This window comes from Clupea harengus, chromosome 18 (assembly GCF_900700415.2).
Source record: "Clupea harengus chromosome 18, Ch_v2.0.2, whole genome shotgun sequence".
In the NCBI taxonomy this organism is placed as follows: domain Eukaryota; kingdom Metazoa; phylum Chordata; class Actinopteri; order Clupeiformes; family Clupeidae; genus Clupea; species Clupea harengus.
In genome coordinates this window covers 15,335,465-15,362,964 of record NC_045169.1, presented here as the reverse complement: position 1 = coordinate 15,362,964, position 27,500 = coordinate 15,335,465, and the positions used below count along the sequence as shown (strand labels likewise).

Here is a 27,500-nt window from a genome sequence, read left to right as displayed (position 1 = left end):
TGGATTGGCTCTGTGGCTGGGGATATGCTGCAGTAGATATCAATGCCACATGTGTGTGTGTGTGTGTGTGTGTGTGTGTGTGTGTGTGTGTGTGTGTGTGTGTGTGTGTGTGTGTGTGTGTGTGTGTGTGTGTGTGTGTGTGTGTGTGTGTGTGTGTGTGTGTGTGTGTGTGTGTGTGTGCAAGTATGTGTGAGTGGGGATGTGTGTGTAGATGCTGGTAATCCTGCTGTAGATGCCACCAACACGTTACTGCCAACACAAAGAGGGCAAATGCCAATGACAACCAGGATTGGCAGCCTGACAACAACAACACACCACTCAGGCCACACACACACACACACACACACACACACACACACACACACACACACACACACACACACACACACACACACACACACACACACACACACACACACACACACACACACACACACACACACACACACACACTCAGGCCACACTCAGGCCACACATACACACAGAACCAGGCTTGGCAACAACAGCAACAACACAACACTCAGGCCAGCGCTTTCACCTACTAAACTATGGAGCTATTCAACAGAAAACAATCAGCATGGACAGCGAGGCCGGGAGGAATCACTTCTTCAGACAGAAACTAGACTGGCCAAAGACTGAGGAACCCTTTGGGGAACCACTTCTTCAGACAGAAACTAGACTGGCCAAAGACTGAGGAACCCTTTGGGGAACCACTTCTTCAGACAGAAACTAGACTGGCCAAAGACTGAGGAACCCTTTGGGGAACCACTTCTTCAGACAGAAACTAGACTGGCCAAAGACTGAGGAACCCTTTGGGGAACCACTTCTTCAGACAGAAACTAGACTGGCCAAAGACTGAGGAACCCTTTGGGGAACCACTTCTTCAGACAGAAACTAGACTGGCCAAAGACTGAGGAACCCTTTGGGGAACCACTTCTTCAGACAGAAACTAGACTGGCAAAAGTGTGAGGAACCCTTTGGGGAACCACTTCTTCAGACAGAAACTAGACTGGCAGAAGAGTGAGGAAGCCTTTGTGGTTCAGTATTTCCCATAGAGCACATGCTGAATGGGCAGACACACTTTCATAAGAAGGAAAGCATAGTAAATTAGAAATGAAACACTTAATTATGTGTGTGTGTGTGTGTGGGGGGGGGGGTTATGAGGAGATAAAAGTGTATGTATTTTTAATGATGAGAGAGACGCGTGTGTGTTGTGTGTGTGTGTGTGTGTTTAAATGCGGAAGACAGGTTTCTTCCTGAGGAAATGGCATCATATGGCAGGCAGGATATCGACTTCCACTGGAGGTCAGCATAAATGATGATTTACATCACCACAACTGCTTCACTGGCAGTACAGAGGACCCAGGGCCAGCGACTCCTTATGAAAACGTGAAGGCTAAGAAAACTAAACTTGAAAAACAAATCACCACATCAAAACTAATTGGTGTAGGCTCGTCTTTAACTTGAAGTCAATTTTAAGAAATTTTTACTTCCAGAGATTTCAGTCTGGCGCTTCGGCGATGATTAGTCTGGCATCAGAAAACACAAACGCAAACGGAGAAACCAGCAGCGAGGAGGAAGTCATCAGTGGAGAGTGCTAGAACATTCCACCGCCAAACACTGACTCCCATCAGTCCTCCTCCCCACCAGTGGGGCTCCGCACAGGAAGTGAGTCTCTCATTGCTTCCTAGCTTATTTATGTATACAGGACAAGTTAATTGTGAGCTCATCAATCACTGGCAGAGGGCTTCCTCTAGTTGCCAGGGGGGGTAAAGCACAATTATCCCGGTGATGTATGAACCTCCCCATCGTCCTCCGCACTTAGCACCCGTTGCCATGGCACCCGCCCAGCCCCGAGCCGGCGGCAGGGGTGACGTCTTTGGAACGGAGTGCAAAAATATGGAACAGAGCTGCAAATGAGAGGCCTTGTCTGTAACAACTCCTGTGATGAAAATGCACAGCGATGCCGAAAGTTGTTAATCATTTCGCGTTTGAACATCACCGCTCACCCTCTGTGTCAAATTTGTCTCGATCACTGATGAAGGCCGTGTCATGTGTCAAAACAAGAAAAAGGAGTGTGACATGAATAACAATATCGACACTAATAGAAAAAGATGCATTTTCATTTTCATTAATTTACAGCCTACTATAATGATCCAATGAAAATCACAACTTAATGATAAAATGAAGATCAAGCAGGCAGCAGGTGATGACCACAGTCCACACCCTGAGCTCTTGATGATGTAGTTACATCTGAGGGGAACTCACGAGGGGCCACCTGACTGACATTTCACCTTTGACTTCGGTGCTCCATATTTTCTGACTCCAGTCGCCACCAGTGAAAGTGGGCAGTAGACATGTTCACTGTCACTGGGAACATGAAGGAGATTCCAGCTGAAGTGGAGCAGTGAGCTCCTCAGCTAGCTGGGCTCTGAACTGCTAACTGGGCTCTGAACTGCTAGCTGGGCTCTAAACTGCTAGCTGCTCTAAAATGCTAGCTGGGCTCAAGCTCCTTTTAATGAAAACAGTCTCATCATCACCAGTCAAACTGGGCCACCGACATAGACACCGTCACTGGGAACATGAGGGAGACTACAGATAGTAGAAAAGTGTACAAGCTCCTTGGCTACCTGCTCTGGTAACATGAGGAAGACTACAGATGATGTACAAAAGTGTACAAGCTCCTTGGCTACCTGCTGTGGTAACATGAGGGAGACTACAGATGAAGTACAAAAGTGTACAAGCTCCTTGGCTACCTGCGCTGAGCTGAGCTGCTAGCTGGGCTCTGGGCTTTGCTTCCCCTTAAGTGTCACGGGCTCCTAACGGCCGGGCCCTTTGGGAGGCCGGCTGTGCCGTGCGATAAAAGTGATGATGAGGCGAGAGAAGGGAGACGTCAGGCATAATGAGGGAGGCAGATGTTCCTGAGCACGCACACTAAAAGCCTGCCAACAGCCAACATACAGCAGGCTACTTAACGCTGGATACTCTCTGAGATCCTGTCAAAGCCGCTCGCCAAAGAGAAATGGTTAGAGGAAGAGAGAGAGAGAGAGAGAGAGAGAGAGAGGCAGAGACACAGAGAAAGACTATGAGAGAGAATGGGATAGAAAGACAGAAAGGAAGACAGGGAACAGAAGAACTAAGAGAGAGGAGATGGATAGAAAAGGAAGGAGAGAGAGAGAGAGAGAGGGGAGAGAGAGAAAGAAGAAGCAGAAGGATGAGAGATCTGAGGATGTGATATGACGGAGGTGCCAGCTTGCATTATTTATACAGCTAAATGCAATTTGGTCTCAGCACCAGTGCCTGCCTTAAAAACAAATCTAATTCCACCATCACGGTACGGCCTATTTGGCGCTATCACTCTTATCATCCGTCAGCAGTTACAACGGTTTAGGCTTCTCTTCAATAATTGATTTGTCAGTATTTATGGGCTTCCCATGTCACGGCAAATAGACCTACTAACACTGCAGCTTCCTCCTGAATAAATGCACAAAGGCAGAAGGGTGGGGAGGATTGACAGTAATGACCATTTGTTAAGACAACACAGAATGGCTAATACCTCAGCAACACTGGGGTGTGTGATCGCCATCACAGGCTACAAGTAAACCCAACCGATCGCCTTTGAAAGCAGCAGCAACTCAATTTGTGTGCGTTTCTGGGTGTGTCTTTGTGAGTGTGTGTGTGTGTGTGTGTGTGTGTTTGTGAGTGCATGTGTGTGTGTTTGTGAGTGCCTGTGAGTGTGTATGTGCGTGTGTGTGTGTGTGTGTGTGAGTGTGTGTGTTTTCTGTGAGTGTGAGTCTAGATTCAACACATCTAGGTGCTGGCTAATAATTGGATTTGTGACATTGTCTTGGGCCACTGCAGTCATTTAACTCAAAGTCAGTCAGACTTGCCACATAACGCACGGTGTTAATCCGTTTCCCTTTGCTGGAAAACAAATAGGATTTCATATGAGCAATTACAGTAACAGTGTGAGATCAGGGAGAGACGCCTGCCTGTCTGGGCTGTGACAAATTTACAATATTTGCACATATAGATCCTGCATTTCAATCAGCCCACTGGGCTAAAGAATCACACACACACACACACACGTGGAGGAGAAAATGGCGGAGGGAGATATTAATATCACAGGCGCCATTTTGACAAGCTCATTTAACCTCTAATTAGTGCGTGCGTGGAGATTGCCGGCCCTATGGCCCTCGCACCAGCCAGCGGGGGTTATCTGGGAGGCAGCTGGGGTCACGATCAATTATAAAAACAATGGCCCACACAGGTGATCAGGCGTCCATTTTAATCAGCCCAGGCGGTGCCTCCTACCTATGAGGGGTTCACAGGACGGGTAATGAGGGACGGGGTCTAATTACTGCTTGAATCAGCCCACGGAGAAGGACGGAGGGGGGGGGGGGGGGGGTGCTGGGGGCTGGGTGCTGGGTTGAAGACCATTTTGAGTTTCCTTTTCTATCTCTCCTCCCCTCTCTCTTGCTCTCTCTTGCTTTCGCTCGCTCTCTTTCCCCCCCTCACACCCTCTCTCTCTCTCCCCCCCTAACACCCTCTCTCTCTCTCACACCCTCTCCCTTTCTCTCTCTCCCTCTCTCCCCCCTCACACCCTCTCTCTCTCTTTCCCTCCCTCTCTCTCACACTCTCTCCCTCTCTCTCACACTCTCTCACACTCTCTCGCTCTCTCTCGCCCTCGCTTATCTTGCGAGTTTTAATGTTGTATGTGTTTCTGAGGTGTACTTGCGTGAGGAAGTGAGACAGGTTTAATGGTTTAATAACGGAGTGTGAAACCTCCAGCTCCCTTGTACTCTCTCTCCCTCTCTCCCCCTCTCTCAGTCTCTCTCTTGCCCTCCTTCTTCATTTTCTCTCTCACTCTATCTCCTTTCTCTATTACCCATCTCTATCTCTCACATTTCTCTCTTTTTTATCTCCTCTCTCTTCCCCCTCTCTCTTCCCCCTCTCTCTCTCTCTCTCCTCTGTCTCTTCAGTCTCTCTCTCTATCTCTCTCTCCTCTGTCTCTTCCCCACTCTCTCTCTCTCTCTCTCTCTCTCTCTCTCTCTCCACTGTCTCTTCCCTTTCTCTGTTGGTAGTGCATGCTGCTAGTGGGTTTTCTCTGCCAGCAGAAACGTCTCAACATGACATCTGTTGCCGAGGAGAATGTGAGTGAGAGGCCCTCTGAAGTCATCTGCCAGAGATTTACAGAGAGGCTCCGGCTGAAGACAGGAAATGGGACCCGTTTGTTGTTTGTTGTCGTTTCTGGTCATTTATTTGGCCGGGAAATTGATGCTGAATACGACTTCATGAATGAGTATAGGGGCTGTCTAAACTATGTTCACCTCAGTGGATTCTAAAAATCCTCTATTTAGTTGAGAACCTGTGAGGGCATATTTGTAGTAGTCTGACACATTAACCCCAAACAAACAAAGTACATATCCTTATATGCAGCACACGAGAGCAGTAGAGATTGTAATGAGTTCAGTTTGATGACACAGACAGCTAGCACACATCTTGCATATGCTCAACATCGACGAATTGCTAAACAGTGAGAACAATGAAGAGAGGAAGATGGCCGTTTAAATGGTGTGTGCCTTTCCAATACAGTGTGTGAGCTACAGGCTTCGCTTCCCACAGTGCACCATTCTTTGGCTCCTCTGGGTCCAGTCCTTTTATTTATAAACAGGCGATTAGAATTCCCTGTAGTTGTCAATGGTGTTCTACTGTTTCACTCTATCGATTGCCAGTCCTAATGTGTATGAATGAGTGAATGAGTATCCTAATGTGTATGAATGAGTGAATGAGTATCCTAATGAGTATGAATGAGTGAATGAGTATGTATGTTTAGCCCACCTGCTGTGTTTTGCAACATGGTACACTTCTTGAGGTTCTGGTCAGAATTGACCAGCCTGACATAAATGTTGATAATGCTTTTAGTAAACATTTGATGTTGATGTGTTTTGATTTACATTTTTCTAAAGATGCAAGTAATTGTCTTTTTTTTGTTTTTAAGAATTATATATCATCTCCACTTTTTAAGCCTCTTTTAAATAATGCTGTACCACTCGTTTTATTCAAAATAACATACATACAACTAGCGCAAATTATAAGTATGTTGTGTATTTATAAAATTGAAAAACACATTTAAAAAATATGCAAAAAATATACATAATAAAATCTGTAATGACGAAAATGCACACCTATTCATCTGAAAACTTCCCTATTTATTTTCACTCATAAAACTAAATATCAAAACAAATGTTAAAGTAACACTTTGCAACAATTTGACCCTTTTTGAAATAAGGTTTTATAGGAAACTAGTTTTGGTACCATCCTCAAATTCATTTTGATAGCATATGGTCATGTGAATGTGGCATGATAATGTGTGTGTGTGTTTGTGTGTGTGTGTGTGTGTGTGTGTGTGTGTGTGTGTGTGTGTGTGTGTGTGTGTGTGTGTGTGTGTGTGTGTGTGTGTGTGTGGCATGATTGTGTGTGTGAGAGTGTGTGTGTGTGGCATGATTATGTGTGTGTGTGTGTGTGTGTGTGTGTGTGTGTGTGTGTGTGTGTGTGTGTGTGTGTGTGTGTGTGTGTGTGTATGTGCGTGGCCAGCTCAGTATGTACAGAATGTACTATTACTACTAGCACAGAAAAGCACCAAGTACATGGTTTAGTGTAATGTGATACATCCGCAGAATGGTCAGATAGCCTTGTGTTAAACTCCACTAAATGTTATTAAAGCAAGTTACTTGGGGTCATTAAAAAATATTTCAAAGAAAAAACTATCTCTTCGATTTTCACCATTTGTGTGATTATTAATTTCTTCTTGAAAAAACAATTATATTAATCTTTAGCACAAGATCCAAGGCTTTCTCGCGGTCAGACATGCTCCAATTAAACAGAGAATTTGCCTGGCAGAGGAGAGAGAGCAAGAAAGAGAGAGAGAGAGAGAGAGAGAGAGAGAGAAAGAGAGAGAGAGAGCGCTTGAATGGGGAAAAGAACAGCTAAACCACTGCTCCAGTCAGAGGGAATAATGACCCAATTTAGTGCTCAAACCAAAGAACATTTCAGAAATAAATTAACAAAGTGCAAACGAAGATCTCTGTTCGTGTATGTGTGTGAATGTGTGTGTGTGTGTGTGTGTGTGTGTGTGTGTGTGTGTGTGTGTGTGTGTGTGTGTGTGTGTGTGTGTGTGTGTGTGTGTGTGTAAATAACTGAACACAGAACAAATGAACATCTCCATGCACACACTCCATCTCTGCTCTCTCTTGCTTTCTCTCTCTCTCTAATCACTTCCCCTCTCTCTGTCTCCTTCTCTCTCTCTCTCTCTCTCTCCCCCGCAACCGCTCTCTTTCCCCCTCCCTCTGTCTCCATCTCTCTCTCTCTCTCTTTCTCTCTGCACACGCGCTCTCTCTTCCCCCACTCTCCATTTCAAAAGGACGAATGTTTCCTGCAGTCACAGAGGCAGTGCATTGGTATTCTGCACTGAGTTTAGCCCGAGAGCCAGGCTGTATCTACTCTCAGCACCCTCACACAGTACCCATCCAATCTGACAGACCAGATGGGGGGGGGGGGGACAGGGAGAGACAAGGGGAGAGAGAGTGATACAGGGAGAGGGAGAGAGAGAGAAAGGGAGACACAGAAAGACAGGGGGAGAGAGAGAGAGAGAGAAGGGGAGAAAGATAGAAAGACGGGGAGAGAGCGAGAGAGAGATTGAGAAAAGGAAATAAAGAACGCGGGGGGAGAGGAGGGAGGCAGTGGCACAGAGTGAGTGAAAGAGCAAATGGAAAAACAGATAGAGGTGAAACGACATGGAATGGCAGAGTTTAGTCCTCCTAGAAGGGCCAGCGGTAGTTGTGTGTGTGTGTGTGTGTGTGTGTGTGTGTGTGTGTGTGTGTGTGTGTGTGTGTGTGTGTGTGTGTGTGTCTGTAGTTGCATTAGTAATTCCACAGCAAGCGCAAGGCTGCGATCGCTGTGACAGAGAGCAGGCCTGCAGTGTAGTGTGTGTGGGCGTGTATGTGTTTGTGCATGCGTGCGCACATGTGTGTGTGTGTGTGTGTGAGAGGTATCGGCCTGCAGTACACATGCTGTTAAGAGCAGTGTCCCACCTGCCTATTCTAATCTGAATCAAGGAACTCACTTAGGCCATTCTCAGCCACGACCACTCACACTGTGATCCACTTAGGGTTTAATAAGTACAAGAGAGAAAATCATGACAAACATCATGACAAAAGTCTGAATCAAATCACTCCGTGGAGATTTCTTCTAAAATACCACATACAAAAACTGTACCATTGGCCAACAAACTACGAGGCAAAACATCCGAATAGAATCACTCATAAAAGATATCCAATCACTCCTGATGAGCTAACAAGCACAAGTCTGGAAGCTAGAAAAGCACGTGGCGTTGACAGCCAGCAGAAGAGCAGAAATGCTGAAGCACTCCAGCAGGCCCTCCAACAACTGTTACTCCATCAGGCCCTCCTACAACTGTTACTCCAGCAGGCCCTCCTACAACTGTTACTCCAGCAGGCCCTCCTACAACTGTTCAATCTGGTTCTGCAAGTTGGCTGCCTCCCCTCTGAACAGGGGTCTCATCCCCCCAATCTGGGAGAGCGCAGACAAATTTGACCCGCGTCCGTGACAGCAGTATCCTAAACGCCCATTTACAGGTCTTCCTCGGAACACAAAGTCTTGAGAAGGAGTCAGAATCAAATACAAATTCAAAAAATGGTGCAAGATCTTTGATAGTGTAGTCATGGCAATCACATTATACAGATGTGAAAATTGGGGTCAACTCAGAATGACAGACTACACTTGATGCGGGATTCCGGGTCAACTCAGTAAGACAGACTACACTTGATGCCTGCTTGGGCCTGCTGGATTTCGGGTCAATTCAGATGGGACAAGCATCCCATAGTCCCTGCCTGTGGTATTCTGGTTCAAAAGAAACCCACTCACAAATGCATGCAGGGCTTTTTAGGCAGATTCCCATTGGCTTTAAATACACAAAAAATGCCTACAATTCTGGATCCACCTACAATCAAGCACACAAGATACACTGAAATGTCAAACCAACAGGCCAGAAAATCAGCCACAAATAACAGCACATATTAGAATGTGATTTAGCATATTACCACTAGTATTATTTTGAACAAAATTGCATGTGCCACAATTATTTGCACCCTTAGAAAATCTTATGAAAGGCCTTCCTGGTCACGTAACCATGAACGCAGGCATGGACGTTTGCTAAACAATACTGGGACTTTGACTGCAACCGTGTTCTATGGTAAGATGAAACGGAAATGGAGCTTTTTGGCAACAAACACTCAAGGCTGGTGTGGCGTAAAAAGAAGGATGACTATGCTGAAAAGAACCTGATCACCACTGATAAATATGGTGGAGGGTCTGGGATGTTGTGTTTTTTTTTTAGAACTTAATTTTAAATCAAAAGCTGTCTGCATTTGCCAAGAAACTAAAACTGGGTCGTCATTGCAGTCTTCCAGCAGGAAAATGACAAAAAAAATGAGAATAACAAGATCAACGCACAAATGGTTTACTGAAAACAACATCAAGCGTATTGCCATGGCCATCTCAGCCCCCTGATCTAAAGTCCATATAAAACCTGTGGGCCGAGCCAAAGAAGAGAATCTGGAGAGTTTCTGTGTAGAGGAATGGTCTCAAACTCCCTGCTCTGGACTCTCCAACGTTATAAGATGTTCTAGGAGAAGACCCAGTGCAGTTTCATTGGCAAAGGGAGATTCTACAAAGTATTAAATGCAGGAGTGCCAATAATTATGACACATGGTTTTGTTAAAATAATATTTTCTTGATGTGTTTTCCTCTGAATAAATTTCAGGCGGGGTACGTATGACTTTTCATATAACAGTATTACTGTATATTACTAATCCAGTAGTATATATTTGTATCCCCTCGATATCATTACAAACTAATGCGTCGTTGTATTGTTCTTTGTCATTTGGCAACACCATCTAAACAGTCATGCTAATAAATCAGCTTTGAATTTAAATACGGAAAGAGTGAGCCCATAGAGATAGATACCGGCAGAACTGCTCTGTAAAGTCATGGTCTTGTTTGCCTATGTTATAGCCCACTTAATAGAACATACTCTTTTTGCTTTTGCACCGTTGGCATATACTTTGTGCTAAAATAGTTTAAGAAGAGCCACATGAACGAGCTCCGATTTTAATAAGAGCATAAACTTTGCCCACAGTACCATACAAGACGCAGAGTGTGGGTATAGAGCAGAGTGAGAATACTTAATACGGTTGCTTTAAATCATCGAGTACTTTTAAATATTTCATGCACATTTCTTTTGGCTATATTCAGCATAGCCGCTTCTGGAAGGTCCTCCTCACTAATGACTTGAATGTAAATAAGTAGCTACTGGTCAGAGGTCCAGGTTTGATCAACACATATCAAATCAGTGGACTATGAGGGGGAGATGTCCGTACGTTAGAGGGCGGAGCACAAACAGTACCTTGGCCGGCCTGCAGCCTTCATTTTACGCTGAATGTGCTAAACCTGCAGGTGGTCTCATACTCGACACGTCACCGCCCTCCAACTCAACACGTCACCGCCCTCTAACTCGACACGTCACCGCCCTCTAACTCAACACGTCACCGCCCTCTAAGTGTAATTTGCAGCGCCCAGTTTAAAAAAGCAAGGCCTCTCTCTCTTAAATCCACCATGAAACCGCCGGCTCTTGGAAAAAGAAAAGAAAAGTTTGGTGTGTATCTAGCGAGCGTGAGTGACAATTTCACACACCTTTCCAGGTGCGGACATGAGCGCTCCACCAGCATATGGAGCACAATCACCACCCTAGTTGGAATGTGTGAGCTCTCCAGGCGTGTACATGAGCGTTCCACCTATACAATCCAAACAGCACGTCTGACTTTCAGGATGCCAAATGAGCGCTCAATCACCACCCTAGTCGGAATGTGTGAGCTTTCAAGGTGTGTACATGAGCGTTCCACCTATACGCTCCCAGCAGCACAGACAATGTGTGAGCTGCAGCTGTTGGGTCGTGAACCCGAGTCATGATCCATAGGTAGAAGTAAAACACAAGAGGACTGTAACCTATTTACTACATCTAACACTTGCTGAGTGTTATAAATGATTGGCACATCAGTTGAAATCAAGCTGTTGGATGATAATGTGGCAATACGTTTGTTGTGAAACGTCCCCATACAAACAAACAAATCTTTAAAAATGCTGACCGAGTAACTATGCCTCTCCAGAAGCCCTGTTGCGTAATCCTTGGTATTTCATATGAAACTATTGTGGACAGAGCCAGGATATCTCGCTATGGCGTTTGTGATCTGTAGTTTGGCGTTACGTACAACAGGCACATTCATGGGATACGTGTGTTTTCTATTTCTGTGAATATGGTCGTGGACTGAGGGGGGACAGGCGGTACGTGGGTGCCATCAGTCGCTCCTATAACGCTTGGAAAGCTTGCAATGTCAAACAAATCTTGCTGCATGCGTCTGAAATCTTCATCGTTTGTGGGTAAATATATGAATTGACTTGTGCGCCATGGCAGTGCATTAAGCACTGTGGTTAGGACACGGCTAAGTGCACGTGTATGACACGGCTAAGTGCAGACTGTGATATTCCCACTGAGGCTACTACTGCTTGAACTAATCCAGATGCCAACATCTGTAATGTGTTTGACAACTACTAAGATGGAGTGAGAACGCCGACTCGGAGGTTCGACATCATCTCTGATTTATTCCAGTTAATTGTATTATTGCACTTCTGACCAAAACTCCCACTTTTCCCTTCCGACACTCCCATGAATGCATATGTTCACACATACCACGACAGGTCTTTAGGCGCACGTTGTAACAACATTACGCAGAGGGGAAATGGAAATTAAATATGGCTGAGACCGAGAGAGATAGAAGGGGAGAAAAAAGAAAGAGAGAGAAGCGGAATTCCTGCTGGAATTCCAGAACTCTCCGGCAGAGTTCCTTAGGGTGGAACAAAGAAAGAGAGGACAGGAAGAAAAATGGTGGGAGAGAGCGAGGGACTAAAACACAGCAGAAATAGAGATAGAGAGGGTGGGCAAAGGTGAAGTTAAGATAAGTGTGTGTGTGTGTGTGTGTGTGTCTGTGTGTGTATGTGTATGTGTATGTGTGTGTGTGTGTGTGTGTGTGTGTGTGTGAATGTGAGTGTGAGTGTGAGTGTGACTGTGAGTGTGAGAGAGAGAGAGATTGATTATATGTGTGAGTGTGTGAGAGAGGTGAAAAGAGAGGTAGAGAGAGAGAGAGAGAGAGAGAGAGAGAGAGGGAGGTTATGAAGGGAGGAGAGAAGATAGACACTGTGGCCAAATGTGAGGTACAGATAACAACAAAGAATGAAAGAGAAAAGGAATAGAGAGAGAGAGAGAGAGAAAGAAGGTGATATGAAGACCTGTCATAATGTTGCAAGAGATAGGAGGAGAAAGACTAGAGAGAGACAGAGAGAGAGAGAGAGAGAGCGCACAAGAGAGAAAAAAGAGGACAATGCGAATGTTCCACAGACTGTTCTACTAGAGGGGGGGAAGAAAAGAAGATTTATAGCGATCACACTTTGTGGGAACCGGAGGAAGAGCGCAGAAGAGACTCGGTCAGCCACAGGCCACCGGGAGACCAAACAGAAGAGTGAAAAAGTAGAGAAGAGACTAGGGTAGACGAGGGAGACCAAACCGAAGACTGAAAAGAGGAGGCGATACTGGGTTAGACGCGGGCCACCGGGACACCAAATAGCATTTGTGAGGCAGAGGGGGCGGCTCGGGGGGGCTAGAGGGATGAAAGCTACTGTGTTTTCCAGAGTGGAATAAAAGTGCAGCCAAATCTCTGCCTAGATGCCGCGACTTGGCAGGGCCAGAAAAGAGCACTTAAAAAAGCCTCCGTGAATCCCCAACCACGAGAAACAAGACCCCCAGAGGAGGACGAGACGCGACGAGACGAGACGAGACGAGAACAGTCATCCGACAAACAACTGAGTCACTGCTGTATGCTGCCTTCTGCCGGGATATATAATATTCAACTTCCACAGGCATGAAGTCAGGCGCTAGCTGACAAACATCTCCGTTATCCCCCCCCGTCTGAGGTTCTTTCAGCAGACTACCTACAGCCCGTGGCCATCTCTTTGTGTTAGTTTGGCTTTTTTTATTGTTTCACTTCATCGTGCTAAACCATCAGACATCCAAACAACGGAGCGGACCACACAACACAGACTTCAGATCCTTTGCCATGCTATTTCATCATCGCTACTAGCAGAGACTGCAGATAGACTGCAACACATTTGCTCCCAAAAAACGGGGGGTTGAAACAGACCTCTTCTTAACTGAAAACGTTAGACTTAAACCCAACCAGCCCCTTAACTGACACAACGTTAGATCAGAAGCAAAACACTGGAAAACGGATTGTGCTACTGGTGAGATGTGCAACACCACAATAATCCCATACGGACCGGATTTGGTCAACAGTCCACTGCAACATGGTTTGGAAAGAAGACCTACAAGACTAATGTGTCTGTCTTAACTTCCTTACAAATACCTCCCAGGCTTGGATAAGCTATAAGCAAGACTGGAAATGAAAGCCATCATGCATGTCAGACGCGCGCGTGTGTCTTGTCTTACCTTCCTTGCAGTACTTCCCCTTGAAGCGTGTGAGTGAGCAGTCGCAGTGGACCTCTCCGAACTGGATGGAGCAGAAGCCTCCGTTGAGGCAGGGGTTCTGCTTGGTGCAGAGGTACTCCAGGTCGCTCTGGATGCCCTGGCTGTTGACCAGCGTGGGGGGCATCTCGCCCACCTTCAGGTTGGAGATGAGGCCCAGGAAGGGCGGCTCGTACTTCACCGTGCTGGAGGTGAGCGCCGACAGGCGCACGTCCGGCGGGATGCCGCCCACAAACAGGTCGCTGACCACCGCCATCTCCTTGCGCTTGGAGCGCACCTCGGCCATCTTGGTCTCGCCGTCCACCATGAGCATGGTCTCGCGGTAGTTGCGCGTGAGCAGCACCATGTGCCAGCGGTCGTCGCTGACGCGCGTCTCCATGTGCAGCATGGCCGGCTCGGCGCAGTGGATGGCGAAGCGCAGCTGCAGGTGCCCGCCGGCGACCAGCAGCTCCAGGAAGTCGCAGTTGCCGCCGTCGTCCAGGTAGAGCACCAGCGCCTTGCTGACGTTGGTCTTCAGGCTGAAGCTCAGCTCGCCCACCGCTCCGGCCTCCCAGCGGGCATAGCGAGCCCACTGGCCCGGGGCGCCCCCGAACTCGATCGCCCGTGCCGATAGCAGCAGGCACATGAGCGCCAGGGCCGCCAGGGGACACCGCAAACACACACTCTGCTCCGCGGTCATGTTTGACGGCCGAGTACTTACTCTTTTACACATAAACACTGTGTGTATGTGTGTGTCTGTGTGTGTGTGTGTGTGAGTGTGTGGTTCAGATCAGATCTGGGCCCCCTTCTCACTCGACACTCGTTTGGGATTGTGTGTTCTGCGTTTTCTTTTTGCGAGTGTTTGTTTTTGTTTTGATGTTTATTTTGTTTGTTCTGGTCCCGCCGCTGGGCACTGGGAGCAGATGAAGCTGCTGATCGCTCCGATACACAGATGAGCCCACTGTTTGGAGTTGTGCGCGGAAAGCAAACCTCGCAGGTCCCAATTCACCTCACTAACAGCTCAGCACTTTCTCCTCCTCGGTGGTTTTTTTTCTCCTCCCGTTTTCTTTTTTTTTATTATTCCTTTTCTGCTGCTCTAGCCTGACTCTCGTCTTCGCCTCTCCATTGGCTGAAGCCTCTGATCCTGGAGAAACAATATATGCGGTTGGTTGGGCTAATTCTATCACGACAATTAAATCCCTGTCCACAAAGACAGCGAGACGAGTCCAGCTGAAACCTTTTTAAGGAAATGGGAAAGAGGGAATCCAGGAGTTCCAATCTCTCCGCTGGGTTTTTTTCTTCAGGGAGAGGGAGGGAGAGTAGGTGCCGCGACACGTTCACAGCAGTGAGCACGTGTGTGTGTATGTGTGTCCGTGTGTGTGCTGGATGGCCAACGCGAGTGTGTGAGCTATCCAAAATTCAGCAGTCTGCAGCCGGAGCTCATGGTTCAGAACCTCACACAGACACCCCGCTGGTCCGATCCCATACAGATTCTAGCATGCTCCGGAACTCCAGGCACCTGCAAGACAAAAGGAAACAAATGTGCGTTTCAGTATAATGTTCAATACATGCTCTTCTGTAATGTGCATACACATACACATACACATACACACACACATACCCACACACACACCAACACACACATACACACACACACACACACACACACACACACACACACACACACCAACACACACACACAAACACACACACACAGACACACACGTTGGCACATAAACATGGGTACATTTTTCGTGAACTTTGATAAGCTGCTTTCCTAACAGCCAACTTGTATGTGTACGTAAATGTGGCTTTTTTTATTTCTGTTTGGGAGGGCAGACTCAGAAATGTCTGTAAGTTCACATTAAAATCTTTGCAAAATCAAATACCAACACACAGTGACATTTCCACAAGCTGAGGTTCATGCCCACATCTGAAAATATTTTATTCACTCTCACACACACACACCAAATAAACACAGTTCTCCCCTAAATGCTGTTCGGCGGATGAAGCGAGCCACCTGGCTTGGGAGAGATTGCCAGGATGCGAGAGAGAGAAAGAGAGAGAGAGAGAGAGAGAGAGAGAGAGAGAGAGGGGAGCCGTGCGTCGATACGCCGCTCAATAGAGCAAAATGGCATGAAATATCTGGCAGTGTTTACATGAAGGCTGAGCGGAGCCTGTGGCCGTGCGTCTGCATTCAATCTCCCCTTAAACAGCGTCTGCGCGAGCCCACGGCTGCCGGGGTCACCTCTCTTGACCCGCGGACCCCCCTCTAATCCGGGCCCATTACTGCCAGAGTGAGATTTAATTCCTAGCCCAGCACAGACGACTCCCCAATTAAAGCCCACGCTCCCTCCTCAGAATCACTTAGGCCCTAATTTCCTGCCCCACGATTCCTGCTAACAAACAGCATGACGGGCAGATATGACTGGATAGGGAACTCGGTAGATGGTGGGGGAAAAATGGAGAGGTGGACAAGATGACAGGGGGTATGATAGAGAGAGAGAGAGAGAGAGAGAGAGAGAGAGAGAGAGAGAGAGAGAAAGAGAGGTTGAGTGAGAGAAATTATTCTTGGAATGGAGAAACAAAGATGGCAACGACCACGATAATTGTGATGCATGTGTCAGATCTAATGGTAACACTGGAGAAGAGCTGCCAAGCTCCTACAGACAGAACGTCCATTGTTCTCTTCTTAGGAGAAGCAGTTGGTTCACAGCATTATATCAGTGAAATATGACCCTCACACTGCTTATGGGTAGTGTAGTACTGATACTGCATACCAGACTATACTATATATCCAACTTGGATATGAAAATGAGTATACCGAGATTAAACAAATGAGTACATTTGGGATAAATGAGAGTACAATCTATATGAGTGTCCACACAACACATGCACACACTTATATACAAATACACAATTAAAACCCTTCAGGGAAGGAGAGGAGAGGAGGAGAGAAGGAGAGTAGGCAGATGGCGCAGTTATTTATGGAGACAGTGCTCCCAAGTCCACTCCACAGCGGAGTAATGTGATTTATTAGAATAAAAGACTGATGACACCCCTGCAATATGTTTGCACACGACTCTCTGTGGTGCACTAGGCTTTATGAATTAAGCAATAGACCCAGTCGCTGTTGATATATGGGCCTCTGCACACGGAATGTGAAGCAGTGGGCCTTAACGAGAGGCTCATTGTCACGGTAACGTTGGATGCCGGGACTCTGGAACGGAATGCCGTAGTAGAACATTGAGGATTAACTGTCATCAACTGCTGTGTAGATTTATTTCCTGTCATTTTCGGAATTCACTCAATTTAAAAATAAATATTTAAAAAAAAAGCATTGAGCAAGAAATGCATTGTGTGAGGGAAGTAGTCAGATTAATGCATCCCGCAATTTTTCTCAATTAGTTGAGGCTGTTTTTCATCCAAAATTAATGATTAGCTGTCAGTGTTTGAAAAGCATCTTTATTCACTGTCTCAGTTTTACCTGCAGAAGCAGTCCCAAATTATGTTGAATGGTTATAAGGAGAACGGACTGATGAGTAATCATTTTATTCTTTTGGATGTCTTAGAAATTAACTGAGAAATGACATTTCACTTCAGAACATGCTTTATCAAAATTACAGACACCATATAGCAGCCCAAGACAAGCCATCAGCGTTGCTGTGACTGTCTACTCATTTGTCTTCCTAATGGGGACACTGGGCCCCGCAGTATAGGTCCCTGGGGAGGACGGAAACAATAGGACATCCTGCACCCCAGGCCTTCTGCTGGACATGTGGAGGTATTGGCTGAGGCACCCTAATGACCTCTTCAGCTCTCACCTACTGCCTCGCTGCAAAAACAAGCTACATATGTCAAGCAGTCCCACCACAGGGCACCGCACAATGTGTGAGTGTGTGTGTGTGTGTGTGTGTGTGTGTGTGTGAGAGTGTGAGAGAGAGAGATGTGTGTTGCTTAAATGCCTTTGTATGTCTGTGGTGTGTGGTGTGTGTGTGTTCGTGTGTGTTCGTGTGTGTGTGTGTGTGTGTGTGTGTGTGTGAGAGAGAGAGCGATGTGTGTTGTTTGCATGCCTTTGTATGTCTGTGGTGTGTGGTGTTTGTGTGTGTGTGTGTGTGTGTGTGTGATGTTTGTGTGTTTACGTATAATTGCTTATTATGCGGCTCCTCAGAATGCTGCAGAATGCGTCACCCCAACGTCCAGAGGTGTAGTAGTGATAGTGGCAACGGGTTTGGTGCTTCTGATTCACATCTTTCATATCATTCCACAAGCAGTCCGTTCACTTATCGTTACAGAAATTCATTGTAACTTGAACTCAGCAAGTCATAACATGCTATGTAACACCTGAAAATTTAGCATTCTATTTGCGTGAAAAAATATTTTTTATTTTTAGCGGAAGCCACGAAACGGCAGCAACATTTTGGAGGAATGTCTTTTATCATTTTGGCAAGTAACCATATAATAAGCGGGATAATGTACAGCCCACCGGTAAGTATCGGAAAATAAATCCTCTGCTGTACGCCGGGCTCCTGTTCGTCCTGTCGGGATCTATTTTCCGATACTGATGGGCAGACTATACTTTTTTCCTTACATAAATGTGCCAGCTGTCTGTGCCAATGTGCATACATTATTTTAGTTACATTGTATTTGTGTAGGTGTGTGTGTGCATTTATGTGTGTGTGTGTGTGTGTGTACATAGGTGTATTTACGTGTGTGTGTGTGTTTGTGTGTGTGAGTATTTTTTTTATGATTTTCTTCCGTTATTTGTACATTGTGTGTTTTTTAAATGTGTAAATGCACATGTGTGTGCATCGCCAAGAAGGCAAAACCATGGCTCTGTGTTTGGTGCCGTCTTTTGTTATTTGAAATGTGCCAGACGTTTGTTTTCAGGATATGTCCACAATAAAGGCCTGTGTCTATTTTCTGACAAGTGGAATGGCATCGATACAGAATCTTTTTTTTTCCCTTTCCTTCGATCTTTGCCTGAGCTCTTTCTATAATTACCCCTTTGTTTGCCTTCCCTGTTTATCACCCATGACAGCTTCCTGCCTACATAGCACACTCTACACAGCCTACATAGCATAGTCTACATAGCACATTCTACACAGTCTCCATAGCACAGTCTACACTAGGGAGAGAGAAACAGCTGGGAAGGATGTGACAGCCTGCACATGACACAGCATACACAGCAACGCATTCTACAATGCAACACATCAAGCCTCACTCCACACACACACACAACATGACACACCCCGCTGTCTAAAATTTTGCCCCGTCTTCCTCACACCTCTATGAAGTTTCTGTTGTGGCCCTTTCACCATTGCCATGGCGACTCAGCATCTATGCTCCTGTTTTGCTTTCCTCCCTGAGACCTGAGAGGAGACCCGCTCATACAATACCCCCCCCCCGACCTGGTACTGTCTACCCTGCCATCTGATAGTGGTACCCACATACTGTATTTCTGCCCCCTCTGTCTGACCCTGTGCCGGGGCAATCCAGGGTAGTAGTGTCACTCTGGGTATGCCATTACACTGGTGCTTCTTCCACTTCAGCACCACGGACAGCGCCGAAAGACGCTATTGAAAAGGCTGTTGAAAGATACGACTGAAACTGCTTGGATCAGACTCTACAGACTATATGAGAGTTTACCAACAGTGGCCATGTGACCTCTACAGACTATATGAGGGTTTACCAACAGTGGCACTACACTCACTTCAGTCCCGTGAATCTGGAACATGCTGCAACTGAAACTGCTTGAATTAGGCCACTACTCACCAGTAAACATGTTACATTAGACTCTGACATGGCAGCAGCCTATGTGAGGGAGTGCCTTTGGAGCAGACACACACACACACCCAACACAGACAGACACACACACACACACACACACACACACACACACACACACACACATGTTACATTAGACTCTGACATGGCAACAGCCTATGTGAGAGAGCTCCTGTGGAGCAGACACACACACACACACACCCAACACAGACACACACACACACACACACACACACACACACACACACACACACACAAACATGTTACATTAGGCTCTGACATGGCAACAGCCTATGTGAGGAAGCGCCTGTGGAGTGGTATTGCAGTCACTTCAGCGCTCTTCAAGCTGAAATATGTTGCTATTGAAAAGGCTTGGACCAAGCCAGGAAATTACTTTAGCCTCCACACTCTAAGCCCTACTCCCCTAACACACACACACAAACACACACACAAACACACACACACACACACACACACCACACACACACACACACACACACAAACACACACACACACACACACACACACACACACACACACACACACACACACACACAGAGAGAGACAAAGGTGTGTGCCATTGAGGCAACATAAGAATAATGAATCTTGGCTGCAGAGTAAGTCCATGGCAGCTTCACTGTTAGACTGAACCAGCTGCGGAGCTAATTAACCAGAGACGCATGCCGAGACTCTTTAATATCCTTCAGGTTGGGAAGGTGTGTGTGTGTGTGTGTGTGTGTGTGTGTGTGTGTGTGTGTGTGTGTGTGTGTGTGTGTGTGTGTGTCTGTGTGCGTGCGCACAATGGAAATGTGGATGACAGACATGGAGAGTGTGTGTGATTCTTTAGGGATACTTAAACAGACACGGAAATCACACAAGAGCAAGAGCCAAAGTAGAGACAGAGGGGCCACACACACACACACACACACACACACACACACACACACACACACACACACACACACACACACACAAAATAAATCAAATAAATAAATAAAGACAAACACCTCAACGTAAGAAGAGGGACAAACAACCTGTGCAGTCACTGACTAGTTCACTGCACAATAAGATCAAATGAGTTTCCTTTCTACATCATTTTCCGAAGGTCACACACACACACACACACACACACACACACACACACACACACACACACATATTTTCGGCATGTCCACAGCCCTAATCTCTAATGGCAGACTGGAGCACTAACGTGGGTGAAACTGGAAGAGTGACTGGGAGAGGACGCTCAAGCGGATCAATACACCGAGACGAGATGAGCCACATTGTGTTCCAACGCTCCGCAACCCTGTAACTCCAGTCTTCCCATCCCTGTCTTGTCCACACATTAGCAAACTCTTTCATGCATCTCCCTTCTACTTGTCTTTTTTTCTTTTCTTCTATGTGGTTTCTTCTCTTATTTCTTCCCCCCAAATTGCCCTCCTCTACGTGAGCGACTGCACTTGCTGCAGCTGAAACAGGAGGCAGCAGGACAGAGCGCCTTTCGCCATGCGGTGAGGCGATCGATGGCCATCTTTTCTCCCCGTGCCCATCTCCGTGGCGATCTCTTGGGCCGAGGGCACCCCACCAGGGCGGAGGCTATTTCAAGCAGGACTCTGAAGAGATCAATGCTTTTCTTTGAGCGAAGGGGCGGTGATGGAGGGGTGGTGATGAGGAGGGGGGTGATGGGGGGGGTGGTGGCTTCAATCTTGCCCTGCCAAGGACATCTCGAAGAGATAGTGAGGCGAAGAAGCTGCTGACGCCTCCACGCTATCAGCTCAACATCAGAAAACGCCCTCCAACGCACACAGCGGGGAACCCAATCACAAGCTCCTCAGGTTCGTGTGAAAAACAAAATGGCCGACTTGGATGAGCAAGGCACTTTTAGAGAGAGGAGCGCAGGGTGAGAGAAGATGGAGTCAAATGGCAGCAAGCGAGGCAGGAAAAGAGATATATATGCCATGACCTTTTCAAAAGCACACTTTCATTTAGACACAGAGTGTGGGAGAGCCTCCAGGACAATTACTACAAGGAGGGAGAGTGCCACTCTTCCAGGCAGGGTCCAGAAAAACAGAGGAACGAGAGGAAGAGGTCAGGAGAGAAAGAGAGGAGAAAGAGAGAAAAAGGACAAAAGAAAAGACAGGGAGGAAGTAGAGAGGTAGAAAGAGAAAGAGAGAGGGAAAGGGAGAGGGAGAGAAACAGGACAATACACGGGGAAGAGAAGGATAGAAAGAGCGAGAGAGATAGTAAGAGAGTGAGACTACATACATACAACGAATAACAGAGAAATAGAGAGAGAGAGAGAGAGAGAGAGAGTGAGAGAGAGATAGAAAAGAGAGAAGTGTTTCTGGGGCCAAGGCCAGTGTGAGCCCAGCTGAAACATCACATGACTACGGAGAGCATGACACTGGAGCTGATACAAAGCACAGCAGACATAATAGTGTGTGTGAGTGTGTCTGTGTGTGTGTCTCTGTGTATCTAACAATCCACTCAAACACAACCAGCAGCTCAATGCCTAACTCACACTCCGCTACAGCCGCCTCCAGAGTCGTCTCACTGGGAACTCTAGTTGGAGCCTGTTTCTCCACGTGTGTGTGTGTGTGTGTGTGTGTGTGTGTGTGTGTGTGTGTGTGTGTGTGTGTGTGTGTGTGTGTGTGTGTGTGTGTGTCCCAGAATGCAGGAGGAGAAGTGAGAGAAGAAGAAAAGAAATAAAAGAAAGAATAGATGATCTCAAGGCCTGATGGGAGGTGCTCCTCCTTAGAAGAGGAAGAGGAGGAGGACTGAGAACAGGAGATGAAGAAAGAAGAGCAAATGAGATGGACAGAACAAAGAAAGGAAAGAAACGAGAGGGAGTCAAGGTGAGTCGGTGTGTGTGTGTGTGAGATTGAGCCCCCCCCCCGCGCCTTCCATTCCCTCCTCTTCTCAATCACATCAATGGCATTAAATGCCCGAATGCCCTCTCTCTCTCCCTCTCCCCCATGCTGGGAAGAAGTCTGGTTTAAATCCAGATGAGTGGCTTTGGAGCCCCAAGCCCCAGCAATCTCACCGAGCCCCCCAGGAGTAAGCGGAGCAGAGAGAAGTGTGTGTGTGTGCAATCTCGCCGGGGCCCCCCAGGAGTAAGTAGAGCTGAGCTGAGCGTGTAATTGTGTGTGTGTGTGTGTGTGTGTGTGTGTGTGTTACAGTGTGTGTGTGGGTTTCGTGTGCCGCCTGTTTGCAGAGTGAGATTTCAGCCCTGGATGAATATGAATGTGTGCCTCTGGGGCCAAGAAAAGGCCTCTCTCTTCATTTACAGCACTCCTTCAAAGCACAAGTGCCACCGAGTGAGTGAGTGCAGTGTGTGTGTGTGTGTGTGTGTGTGTGTGTGTGTGTGTGTGTGTGTGTGTGTGTGTGTGTGTGTGTGTGTGTGTGTGTGTGTGTGTGTGTGTGTGTGTGTGTGTGTGTGTGTGTCTGTGTGTGTATGCAATATGAATGATTCTATGTATCTGTGTGTGTGGGTGTGTCACATCTGTATGCAATGAAGGTATGCATATGATATATTTCGAACGTGTGTGTGTGTGTGTGTGTGTGTGTGTGTGTGTGTGTGTGTGTGTGTGTGTGTGTGTGTGTGTGTGTGTGTGTGTGTGTGTGTGTGTGTGTGTGTGTGTGTGTAACTTGTCCTTCATTGTGCTATGAACAGCAGTATTTGTGTGCTGGCCCTCTCTTTGTGGCTTGAGTAGACAGCAGGGCATCACTGTGGCTGAAGAGGCCTAAGCATTCTGCTAAACACCGGTGAGTCCTTGACTTCTCCTATTGCTGCGTGTTGCACCAGTCGGGCTGGAGTAACAAAGCGGAGCGACTGCTGCCCCTCTGGAGGAGAAGGAGGGAGGAGAGCCAGCGGAGGAATCTCTCCAGGGCTCTCTCTCTCCCATCACCAGGGCTCTCTCTCTCTCATCACCAGGGCTCTCTCTCTCTCTCTCTCTCCCATCACCAGGGCTCTCTCTCTCTCTCTCTCTCCCATCACCAGGGCTCTCTCTCTCTCTCTCATCCTCATCACCAAGGCTCTCTCTCTCTCTCATCCTCATCACCAGGGATCTCTCGCTCATCCTCGCTGGAGAATTGGCTTGTCACCATCAGGCAACACACATCAGTCAGGGAAATACTGCCTACTGTATGCCGACAGGTATAGGGCATCTGAACCACACAAAGACTGGGACGCAATCTGGTGCACACACACACACTCATGTAGCACACACAGACACACACACACTCATGTAGCACACACAGACACACACACACACACACACAAACAAACACACACACACTCGTGTAGCACACACAGACAGACACACACACACACGCACACACAGTATCAGATGAAGCTGTCAGCTCATCTCATTCAGATGAAACAAACAAATTACAAATACTAGCACTGAGACTGGGACACAACCTGACACACACACACACACACACACACACACACACACACACAGTATCAGATAAAGCTAAACAAATAACAAATACTAGCTCTGAGCCCCACAAAATGGTGCACAGATAATTCCCATCATGCATCTCTGCTGATGGCAGGAAGAAGCTGAGAGAGAGAAACAATGAGGACCAGGACTGGACAAAAGAAGAAAGCGCTAAAGAAGATTGTGACTCACAGTTCAAGTTGCACAGACAGCGCGTGGCAACTCAAGGCAGCTATTAACACAATATATGAGAGCCTTGAGTGTGTGGCCCCTGGACATTAATTGCGGCGATGGAGGGGAAATTAGACGGCATCTCTCTTCTCAAAGAGCGCGCTGACAAGTGGCCTCTCAGCCCCTGGAGCGGCGCGGGGAAACAGGGCTTTTCATAGAACCATAAGCACCGCCATTACTTTTTTATGAGCCGCCGAGCAATTAGAATGCAGGCTACTGAAAAGAGACACACACACACACACACACACGGCTTGACACAAACACATACACACGGCTTGACACAAACACACACACACACAAAGACACACTTGCACAAACACACATGCACTCCTGGGTATATGTAAAACACACACACACAAAGAATACATAGACACACACACATGCACAACTTACACAGCACTTCACACAAACACACAGAAACAAGTAACACACACTTATGGCCACACGTACAAACTCTCTTTGTGTCCCCCAAACACACACACACCAACACTCACACACTAACACACACACACACACACACACATACACACACACACACACACACACACACACACACCCCTCATTCGCACACAGCACAGAGACAACACAGCACATACTTGAAACCCCACGCTAAACAACAAAATATTCACTTTCTCAAACAAACTCACACACACACAGACAATTTACCCCTACACTACATTTCTCTGGTTAGAGTAACAAACAGTAACATGCCTCTGTAATACTTTCCTACATACTACTGCAGGTGAGATGATTTTTTTTCCTTAGGCCATCCATGAAATGATGTTGGTTTGCTATAACCAGTAATCAAATTGGCCCTGATCTTTTCATCCGCATTGTTTGATATGGCTTGCTGGCATCTACTTTCTGTTGCAACCAAGCAGGGTAGGGATTTCACCAAGGGCAAAACGGCCATTGTCTTAGTGCTAGCAAAGAGGACCTATTAGAAGACTAGAAGAACAGAAGACTATTCTTCTAATAGTTCCGCATTGCTACATATTTGAGGAAGTAATTGGGTGTAAAGGAAAAAGAAAACTAAATTTTGATTTGGATGTTCTGGCAAAGCAAGACTTTTTAAAATATGGCCTAAACTACTAATAAACAGAGATCCATTTGAATACAGTTTTCATAGCCTCTAAAGACCCAGCAGACAGTGAAGGTCATGACTGGTCTGGCTGCAGTTGCAAGGATTAGTCATAAAAGCTTGTGTTTCTACGGAATCCCCACAGCTCTCACACACTAAGAGAAGCACTGTATCCAAGCTGCAGTGCAGTGTGTGTGTGTGTGTGTGTGTGTGTGTGTGTGTGTCTGAAGTGTTTAAGAATTCATAGGGTGTTTATTAAACAATTCTTCCTTCATCCTGGGGTAAACAGTTACCGGTTTGTGTGGAGGGAATATTGTGGACATTCCAGCCTATGGGGCTATACAGTCCAAAATGAACAGAAAAAGAAATATAGAAGGGGAGGGGAGAGAGAGAGAGGAGAAAGAGTGCTGCAGTCCAAATGAAACTGGGTGCCGTAATGGACACTCGATTACCATCTTAAATATACTGTCAAAAAGCAATTTGCATCGTACATTCCAGGGGCCTGAAATGTGCACCTGATTAAGCCCCTGGCCTATCGGTGGGATCTCAACCTGCTCAGTTATTTATTTATATATTTATTTTAATCCCAGCCTCCTCGTCTGGCCCGTGTAGGAGAGCTCTTCTGCCTGTAGGGGGCGGGCTGCCAGTGTGAAGGTGATGGGGATTGCGTTTTGGGGGTCACAGCAACAAACACAGACAGGATCTCATCCTATGTCTTTCAATCTGCCTGTCATGTGATCAAGTGATGCCTACAGCTCTAATCTGCCTGTCATGTGATCCAAGTGATGCCTACAGCTCTAATCTGCCCGTCATGTGCTAAAGTGATCCACGTTGCTTCTGGAGAGTCTGCAGCTGCTGGCAAGATCTCCACCGCAAGAAAACAGGAAAGAACAAAGCATACAGGCTTAACTCATCTTACAGGCTAAACTCATCCTTGATCTAGGAGGGTTTACAACACGCACTTCACCACTGCACATCGACACGACAAAAACAGCCAATAATCACAACATCCTGCCGATCCATGAATATCAGTGCTGGTATCAGAAACTCTGAAAAAGGTTTTTTCGGCATTTCACAGTTTGAGAAGGATGCCGTTATTGTGCTCTGACACCATTTCCAGGGAACTTCACCTCCCCTAGGTCACGTCTCCAGTTCCATTTGAAGCCTTGTATGATATATAGGCCTTCCACGCCTCATAACTGCAGCGGGAGAAATGGTAGTTTAAGTACCCACTTCTACCACCACGCTGCAAAACACAGGCCTCTCTTTCTCTCATCTCATTCTCTCTGTGAGGGTGTGAAAGAAATGACTTCAGGACCGCGCGACTGCAGTGACACCTGAAGTGGCCATTCCTTTTCCTCTGGCGGCGGTGGAGAAGTCGCCATTGCCTTTTAGTAAAACACATCACCTCTCTGCAGTTTTTGGTCTCCGATTTGAGCGAGGCAAGGCCTGTTGTGTATGTGTTTGTGTGAGTTTGTGTGAGTTTGTGTGTGTGTGTGTGTGTGTGTGAGAGTGTGAGAGTGTGTGTGTGTGTGTTGAATAACAGTCAGAAATAGAACTGATGGTTTTCACAGGAATCTAATCCGTCTAACGCTCTCGTCTCTGTTCCAAATCTGGCACTGCAGGAGGAGGAGGAGGAGGAGGAGGAGGAGGAAGGCGCCGCCGTTTGTCAACCTTGGTGTATCACCCTGTTCTGTTCCAATCGCACGGACAGATCAGCTGAGTCGAGATCTACAGCGCCGCGCATCACGACGCGCACACCAGACACACACAGAGAGAGCACAGGCACATGCATTTGGAGCACAAGCATGGCGGGGATCTAAGGTATATTCCCCTGTGGTTTTGACAGCGGTTTGGAACACACTGTGTTGCGTAAGCGTCACTAATGTTTCCTCTGGTTCTTAAATACCAAATAGCCTGACAAAATTGTCTCAAGTGTTTTTTTTTTACCTGAAGCACTCTGAATGTATGAACAGAGAGAGAGAGAGAGAAAGGGAGGGAGATTGAGGGAGAGTGAGAGTGAGATAGAGAGTGAAAGGGAGGGAGAGGGAGAGTGAGAGTGAGAGAGAGAGAGAGAGAGAGAGAAAGTGAAATGGCGGAAGAGTGAAAGTGAGACAGAGAGAGAGAGAGAGAGTGAAAGGGAGGGAGAGTGAGAGAGAAAAAGTGACGGGTGCAGAGATGGAAATGATAACATTTAGAAATCTGTATTGATAAGATGCAAGTCAAGTTCTGCTGAAAGGCCACTTGCCACGAGGCTGCAGATGTATTCCCTCTCCGTTTCAGACCTCGGCATGTGTGAATAATT

General features: G+C 46.8%; 1 protein-coding gene across 13 annotated transcripts in view; it reads right to left on the bottom strand.

Moving 5' to 3' along the window:
- Nucleotides 1–27,500, bottom strand: part of LOC105895412 (neurexin-2) — a 736,614-nt gene that overhangs the window by 622,940 nt on the left and 86,174 nt on the right. For all 13 annotated transcript variants that reach the window (XM_031585048.2, XM_031585052.2, XM_031585053.2 and 10 more), the window contains exon 2: nt 13,637–15,170. In XM_031585048.2, coding sequence (XP_031440908.1) covers nt 13,637–14,384 — 748 coding nt within the window. In that variant the 5' untranslated portion in view covers nt 14,385–15,170. The remainder of the gene's footprint in view (nt 1–13,636; nt 15,171–27,500) is intronic.